The 9269-nt window shown below is 34.6% G+C and overlaps 1 protein-coding gene across 1 annotated transcript; it reads left to right on the top strand.

Moving 5' to 3' along the window:
* Positions 1-1066: 1066 nt before the first annotated feature.
* Positions 1067-8680, top strand: SPRYD7 (SPRY domain containing 7). Its single transcript, XM_070956735.1, has 5 exons — positions 1067-1202; positions 3434-3550; positions 4055-4221; positions 6074-6176; positions 6774-8680. Exons 1-5 carry the CDS (start codon positions 1070-1072, stop codon positions 6869-6871), a joined length of 618 nt encoding a protein of 205 aa, XP_070812836.1. The 5' UTR covers positions 1067-1069; the 3' UTR covers positions 6872-8680.
* The last annotated feature ends 589 nt before the right edge of the window (positions 8681-9269 follow it).

Here is a 9269-nt window from a genome sequence, read left to right on the forward strand (position 1 = left end):
CTAAGAAAAGTACACAGCCTTGTCCAGGCATTCTTTGAAAATTGAACACGATTGAACAGGAAAAAAACAATCCTTCCAGAGAAAGGTTATTTTCAATATAGCTTCTAACTTATGAATGAGGAAAGGGTGCTTGTCTAGCAAACCAGTTTGCTCAACAATGTTTGCTTAACCAGTTTGATTAACAATGGCAACATCAGTTGCTGAGATCGTGGTCACTAAGCAATGCAGCCATGTGATGTTGACTCTATGACCACATTACTTAGTGCTGGAAATTCCATTCCCAATTACCATTTATAAACCAGGAACTACCTGTATATCCTTTTCTTACATTGTCGAGCAAAAGTACCTAGATAATTCCTAAAACTAATTTACTGTATATAGTCTTTCAAGCCACAATGATGCATAAATCCCAACTTCCAGTAGAGGGTTTGGATCCCATAGAATAAGATCTGACTATGTAAACCTGATGCTTTCAAATGTAGATGGAACTAGGCACAGTCTACCTCCTGGTGGTCGTCCAAAATAAAAAATCTATTTTCTCTATTAGAGAAAATAGATAAATTCCTTGCTCTTGGACACAAGTTTGATTCCCAGGGAGAGGCAGTCAAGTCTCCCGGGACCTCTTTTTCTGTGTCCTATTTAAGTGGCTTCTTAAGCGGATGTTTGGGACTTTTTGCAAGCTACAAGGGAGGTAGCCAACAATTCTGTATAAAAACGTATCCACGGAATGCGCTCCTTGTAAGAAATAACTCTTTGTTATTGCGCAATGTTAAATTACGATTTTAAAAGACGCTGCTTAAAAAAACAAGGCAGCCTGTTGACATTCTGCTTCTTCTGTAACATTTCGGAAGGAGGGGCTGCCTCTTCTCTGCCTGTGAATTGTGTGGCCCGTTCTATGAAGAGCGGGCCTTCCCGGTAAAGGAGAAACAGCCTGCTGAGTTTGCGTGGATTTGTTGCTGGGGCGCCTAACCCGCACATGGAGGCCTTCACCAATCAGCCGCCAGGAACCGAAAGTGTATAGAGAAAAGCTGAAGCCGCCTCCTCTTGAAGCTAGAGCGGCCGAGCAACCATGGCGGCGTCGGCAGGGGCGGCCTCGGGCTCCGTGTGGTGTTGCCTGCGCTGGGCTTGGTGCGGAGAAGGCAGCGCCGGGCACATCCCTCTCAAGGAGATGCCGTCGGTGCTGCTGGACACGCAACAGATGGGTAAGTGCAGCCGCTGTCGCAGGATTGGCGCGCAGGGATAAATCCCCCTGGAAACTGCACCTTTAAAGAAATCGTAACGCGCCCCGCTCGTTTCTAAATCCACGTTGAGCTTGTGCTGTTAACGAAAACAATATGTTTCAATTTCTGTTTCTGTGTTTATAAAATTTTAAATTTGAAAAGTATGACTTCTCCATCCTTCTCTCCCCCTGTCAAAGAAGGTTTGTTTTGCGCTAGGAAACAAAAAATAGTAAAAGGTGGAAGTATCTCTTTAATTTACTGTTTTAATAAATGGAGGATTGCATGTTTCTTCACCGCTGAGTTCAAAGTGCATTCTTACCTATACCAAGGAAACTACAAATCTCTTACATTTTTCCTATTGTGAAGCACCTTAATTATATCGATGCACTCTGCTATAGCTAAAGTTGTTTACGACCTAGACTTAGAAATGTGAATAAACAAAATACTAATTAACAAAATTGGTCTATATGATTAATGTGGAGGCAGCATCAAGTCTCCTTCCTCTTCCCCATTTAAATATGTGGTTTTCACGTGTTTTTTTTTAAAGAACAGATTCAAAATGAAAGTGCCAGTCTTTTAATCCCCTTAGAGAAATCTGTGAAAGAGCAATACTTAATTGATTAAGTATTGTCAATTAACAATTGACTATAGTTCTGATATTTGTTCCTTAAAATTGTAAAATGGGCAGAAAATATGAACAGAAATTATGCAGTTGAAGTACATACAGTTGAGAGACTTACAGCAAGGAAAACTGGTGGGTAAAATAGGAACGCGGTAGATTTTCTGTCTTGTAGGCTCTTCCTTCCCCTTATTAACTCCTACATGAAATTACTCTGGAGCTCAACAATGGAAATCAGGAGCCATCAGTATGCAGGTGATACACAGTTGTGTACAGTATCTCAAACTGAGCCAAACAGAAGATGCAGCTGAGTTGCTATTCCAGTACCCAGAAGTTGTGAGAATCTGGATGGGGAAAAATAGACTGAGCCTTAATTCCAGCAAGACTGAATGGATTTGGATTTGGATACCAACTGATACCAGATTATTTCATATTAGACTTTGGATCGGATTGAACACTTTTCTTCTGAACTATTTCATAAGTTTGAAGGTCTTCTTGAACTCACAGCTGCTGCTTAGAGCAGGTGGCATTTTTGGCCAAGCAGGCTTTTGCACAAGTTTATCTGATGTTACTTCTGTTCTTGGTTATCCCACAGACTGTATTGTTTACATGGGACTGACCTTGAAGACTACTCAGAAGATGCAAATAGTCCAGAATATAATGAATTCAAAAATTATGAGTACACCTTATTTTATCTGGATAACACCACCATTTTGAGACCTGCAAAAGTTATTGGGTTCTAGATGTGATTCAAGGTTCTGATGGTCCATTTACCAGCAGTATCTGCCCATCTAAAGCAAAAGTATATTGAAACCAAAATGTTTTAAAGTCCTTTTCAGAAGGATTAGGATAGTTGGAAAATTTTACTGTGCTAGCATAGTTTTTAGTTAATTGCATTGATTTTTGGTTAAATTGTTCTTGTGTGCAAAATATATTTTTTCAAAGGTCTGATTTAAAAAGTTTTGAGAATTTACCCTTAGATTCTAAATGCATATTGGAAACATCCTGTCGTACTTACTTGCATTCTCTAGAAAAAGAAATTGTACAACCTATAGTCCAGTTGACATTTCACTGGTCATGAGAAGAATGGGTTTCACATGGTTGCTTTCTTATTGATTCTATTATACACTACTGGGGGGAAATTAGAATTTTTGTGTCAAAAACACAAACAGCTGACTGATCAGTGGGACATAGGAGGGGAGCCTGCTGATGTGTCTTCATGCTCTTTTCTGTTCTATTCCCACCCTCTTGTTATGTGGGATATATGCATTGATAATGGAATGCCTGCTTTCGAAACAACGTATTTATCCATGTTCCCTTGGACAACTTGAAAAGTGGTTAAATCCTCCAACTCTGCATGCACTTGGAATCTTCCAATGTTACTTCACCACACATTCTGTAGAGTGCTATAAGTTTTCTGTAAAAAAAAATGGCAGGTGGGACAATGTATAGGGATGAAAAACAAATGAACATTTGTTACATTTCCTTGACAATGAATTTCACTGCAATCAGTGTTGATTGCATAAAAATTGTATTGTAAGTCTTCAACATAGTTCAAAGTGTTTTCTGCTTGTTGATGCTTTATATTCTGCAGGAACAGATGTTGTCGTTGTAAAAAATGGACGACGAGTATGCGGTACAGGGGGATGCTTAGCTAATGCTCCTTTGCATCAGAACAAGAGCTATTTTGAGTTTAAAATCCAGTCTACAGGTCAGTCAAAATCAGCTTTTTCAAGAATTCATTTCATATTATTCATATAGAATCAAAATCTCTAATGGCTGTACAGATAGACTGTCATTTGGAAATTCTATATGTGTGTGTGTATGTGTGTGTGTGTGTGTGTGTGTGTGTGTGTGTGTGTGTGTAATACTATGAACAGTGTTGTAATGGCTATTTGAAGATTTCTAATCCTTACATAATAATTAGAACCATAATGAAGGTATATCTTCATCCACTTATTGCTGTTTTTCATCGTTCAGTTAGGAAAAGTTCAGCTATATAATTGCATATGCAAATTTCAGCTATTATAGCTATCAGCTTTCATTTATGAATGTTTTCTCACAGCAATGAAATACTAAGTTTCATTATCTTAATTGGAGACAATTTAGAATTGTTTCTTACTATGGCAAACCCAGGAAAACTCTTGGACTTAGTTTTACTGTTTTTTATCTAATGACTATGCCATTCCATTTTTTGCCTCTACTGTGATTTCAGGAATCTGGGGTGTTGGAGTTGCAACTCAGAAAGTCAACCTGAACCAAATTCCTCTTGGGAATGATGTAAATAGTCTAGTTCTGAGAAATGATGGAACTCTTTACTATAACAATGAAGAAAAGAACAGATTGCCAGCAAACAGTCTGCCACAGGAGGGTGATGTTGTAGTGAGTTTCGATTTTTTTTCACTATCATTTATGCGAATCAAAATATCTGAAAAGAATGTGACCTATTGCTGAAATCCCATACCAGCAATTTGCTCTATATTAAAATAAACCTTTATATGTCTCTTTTATGTCTGTTTTGGTTAAAGTTACCATTAGCTGTATAAAAATTTGACATGCATGTCTTTGAAAAGCTGGCAACATAGACCTGTACTGAAACAGACATATTTATACTGAAGTAATTCCCTATATAATATAATTATAATATAATATAAATATAAATATAATTCTAATAGAAGATAAAAAAGGCAAAATTTGTAGAAAAATATCAGTTTAATATACAGCATTGACAAAAACATTTTAATAGCAGAGCTTAAACATTACATACAGTACTTTACTTACAAACAGTTTACATATCAAGAGGCTGTCCATTTTATTTGTAAATCCTCCAAGTGTACATATAACCTCCTCCTGACTTTTGACACCTTCTAGATTGGAGTTGGAGACAGGTTTGTTTATATGGGCAAAAGTTTGTAAGTAGAGTAATCTCTGTATTGCTTAATGGGTATTATATAATGTGAATCAGGCATGTTGTCTTTTATAGTGTTCCTAAATAAATATAGCCTTCATATTGCATGTTTCATAGATACTCATCAATAGATAACATTTTTTTCTACCAAATTGTAAATATTTTTGTGTGAAGTATCATTGTTAATGTTTAGTTTCTTAGGATAGGTTTAAAAATGGTAACATTGTAAAATATCTCAATAATATGGGTAGAACTTTTGTTGCTTTCTGTATACCTACCTAAGAATCAGGTAAGGATTTTATTATTAACTTTCCTCATTTTATGGTCCTTCCTGCTTGTGGATTCCAATAATAAGGGAAAAAAACCCCTATCTACTTACCAGTAGTTGTTTGTTCTTCTTCCTCATATATTTTTGCTTTAAAAAAAACATGACCAAGTGTTTTTTATAAATATTTTCCATATTTAATTTGCTAATATTCTAATCAATTTAGAATATACAGGTAGTTCTTCCTCTGTCACACTCAGAAGCAGTGATATATGGCTGAATTTGATTTTCAATACAGGAATAAAGTTTCATTATCCTTGCTTCTATTATGCTTTCAAAAATTCTATTTCTTCTTGGAAGCCTTTTTTCCATTGTAAATTTGGATCCTGCTAAATTCTTTCTCTGTATTTTTTTCAGACGAAGTATTTTAAAATTTAAGGTATAACTAACTTGAGTTTTCGGAGTTCTTATAATTACAAATTTCAAGATGATATAGTCATTGCTTTTAGTGGTTCTTCCAGTTGTGTTTGGAATTTTGACAGCACATTATGAATGCTGACAAAAAGACTATAGTAGGGAAACAGACAGATTTCCAAAGTAGGGAATTATAGTCACTTATTTTTTCCTCCACCTAAGAGTGGTTTAGCAGTTTACATGGAGCAGTGTTAGAAATCCAAAGTAGGGTTGAAGTTGTGACATTTTGCTTCAAGAGTATCTTTCTTAATGTCACTTTTGTTTTTATAGTAGAGGGCAAGATTTTTCTATTTTTTTCATCTTTCTTGAATGCTTAATGTTTGACATTGTGATAATTGTAATTTTATTGTTTTCTGAGAGCAGCATTGTTTCAATTGGCAATGAATAATTTCATGTTGTGTGGAAGAAGAGAAGGAGGAAGGAGTATTATGTACATTTACTGGCCTGAGTTACTTATTAAGTAATAAAGATGGAATAAAAATGTATTAAATATCAGCCTAAAATGTTCAGAATAAAGTGTGTGAGTGTTCAATTAAAACAAAAAGGGGGATGAAAGTTTATATATAAAATTCATATCTGTCTTACAGGGAATTACATATGACCATGTAGAACTAAATGTTTATTTAAATGGAAAAAATATGCACTGTCCAGCCTCAGGAATCAGAGGAACAGTCTTCCCTGCAGTCTATGGTAAGAGACATTCTCACATTTTAATGAATGAAATGTTACATTTGATTTGGGTTCAGCTACCTACTCATCCATAAACTGAACTTGGTAATTGGGCTATATCGTCATCTTTACCTCTCTATTCCATGTTAACTGCTACCTCTATTGAATACCTCTTAGATACCTATTAAATTTCTGTATGTCACTTATTTCAGCACAATGGCCTAAAAAAGTAAAACGTATAGCTGGCAATGTAGCAGAAAGTTCAGGGTTAGTAAACGGATTATTTATTATAGATTGCCAAATGACTCTGTGGCTTAAAAGCTGAAAAAAAAACCGCATATAAAAGAATATAGCTGACCAATAGAACATAATAACAAACCAAAACCAAAACAGATCAGTCCAAAATAAAAGGGGCTCCTGTCCCAAAGGCTTGTGGAAACAATCTGAATAACACAAAGGAGGAAAGCATGCAAATCTCTGTGTGGAGATCATTCCAGAAGACAGGAATTGCAACATCTCTGTAATAACTTCATCTCATGAACATCCAATGAGGTTTGCAGTAATAAACAAAGAGCATTTGAATGTGATGTGTATATCTTCTTTTTTCCCCCCTTACAGTTGATGATAGTGCCATTTTGGATTGTCAGTTCAGTGACTTCTGTCATGCTCCTCCTGCAGGTTTTGAAAAGATACTCTTTGAACAGCAGATTTTCTGAAGGTTCCTACTGCATATTAACTAGCACTTTTAAAAACCCATTCTTTCAAACTTCACATTATTCCCAGAATACTAATGTTGTATTTGATCAGTCTAATGTTTGGGAAAATATAAGTTTATCTGGAAACTATGTTGCTGGTTTAGATTTATCTACTGTTTGTGATACGATAATATTTGTATTTGATGTAAAGGGACACAGTTGACAGTATTTAGTGACCACGGACTCTAAAGAATGCTGTATAATATGCTATACAGTAGAATTTGTTTGTAAATGTCACATTTCCATAAAATAGCAGAGTCTAATAGTTATTCAACAATGTTTCTCTAATATATGTAGTAATTAGAGAAAATAATTTTGAGGATAACAACAGTAAAAATATTGATACCTCTTATCCTTTTTAAGCACTGGGATTCTAACGTTTAATTCTAAGCATTTGTGTTAAAATTAGAATAAATTGCTGCCTGTTAAAAACCAGGCTGCTAATATCTATCGTACGAAAGCTGTCAATGGAACAAAGTAGTACTGAAAAGCTTGTTGCTTGTTGTGATAAAGCTTTATTTTTTTAATTCTTTATTACATTTTTGGAGTTCTCCAAAAATATAAAATGTACAAACTGCTCTTCTGTTTGTTTTTATGATTATTTTAAATTGCTTTTCTTGTGCACTGAGGATGTATATATATATATATATATATACAGCTTTCCTGTACATCCAGAACAATGAAACCTGCTATAAGGAAATTGCTATATCAGAATTATAAGCTTTTGTCTGTCCTTGCATTTTGTTGTGGGAGGGAGTGGAAATAACTTTCTGAGATCCTGTTGTTACATTTCGTATATTTAACTATACCAAGGCAAATAAGTGAAAAAGTGATTTGCTCTATTTTGTTATATAGGCTTTATAGTCTTAAGAGGTTTAAAGAATGTGCATTCTTCATAATATACTAATGTTAGAAAAACTTCCCTATTAATTTTAATATTCCTCAGGGAAGTATCCTTTTTCAGCCTTGTAGGAAATTTTTTTCCAACAGCTAGTTACAGATATACATATGAATTCAGTTTGTGCTATTGGAAAATATTCTGGAACTCCAAATTCTGCACTTGGAAAGATATGTATAAAACACTTAGTCTGCTACTATAAAGTCATGCATTTAACCCAATTTACTACAGTAACCAAAATTTCTGGGAAGTGTATCAACAAGGGATAAAATAGGTAATAGTAACAAACAGTATGTGTTCCTAGGTATATTTTAGCTACAGTTGCCCATTTGATCCTCTTAAAATTAAAGATAGAATATTCTAAAGTATGTGTAATCAACATTTCTTTTGGTTATTTTGGGCATTTGAAAAGATGAAAAAGGTATAGTTGAGAAAATAAATTTAAAATATTTTTAGAATTGAATTTGATTTAAAATTCATTCCCAAATTTTAAATATATGCCATCCTGGATAATTTCATGCTCTTATCCTAGTCCTCTTAAAAGCATCTGTTTGGCTACAGCAGATAGCATATTTTATTTATAACGTTACATATGAATTTAAATTCTGCCATTTTAATATTCTGCCCTCTAATCTACTTTTTGTTCAACCATGTTAACACTTGTGATCTTCAAACATTACATAAATCTGAATGTGATCCTCAAAACAGATCTCTCTCCACTGCGTTACTGGATGTGTGATAATATGTTTTGGGATTTAACCTATTCCATATCTTCAATAGTGTATTTATTGAATATTTCATATATTATCTTCAATATTAAAGTTTTTACAAATTACCCTTCACATTCTCTGAATGTAGGTTTTCAAAATAAATTGTTGCTTGTGTACTCTCTAATAAAATCAGCTTTAAAAGTCTGCAGAACTGCCTCAAAACCTTCAAATTAAAATCATGATCTGGACAGTAACATCTTGATATAACTGGTTTTACAGTTCCTGGATTGGGTAGAAGGATACATCTAATTAGCGATTAAATCAAGGAGAGAAGCAACCTAGAACTAAGGACAAATTTCCTGACAGAACAATTAATCAGTGGAACAACTTGCCTCCAGAAGTTGTGAATGCTCTAACAATGGAAGTTTTTAACAAGAGATTGGACAACCATTTGTCTGAAGTGGTGTAGAGCTTCCTGCCTGAGCAGGGGGTTGGACTAGAAGACCTCCAAGGTCCCTTCCAACTCTGTTATTCTGTTAAATTGTTACATCTCTTTTAAATGAGCTTTCAAAGTGTAGATTCCAGCATTTTGTTCTTATCAGACCTGTTAGAAAATAAGGAGATTCAGTTGTAAGATTTGTATTCATAAAACCAAAGTATAAGCTCTCAATCATGTCTAGATTTGGAGTAAAGCTACTCATATGAGTATTTGTTCCATTTTATATCTCGACTAAAGAATTGAGACAAATTA

This window comes from Pituophis catenifer, unplaced genomic scaffold (genome assembly GCF_029215685.1).
Source record: "Pituophis catenifer annectens isolate HBS135680 unplaced genomic scaffold, rPitCat1.0.hap2 SCAF_1, whole genome shotgun sequence".
NCBI classification, from domain to species: domain Eukaryota; kingdom Metazoa; phylum Chordata; class Lepidosauria; order Squamata; family Colubridae; genus Pituophis; species Pituophis catenifer.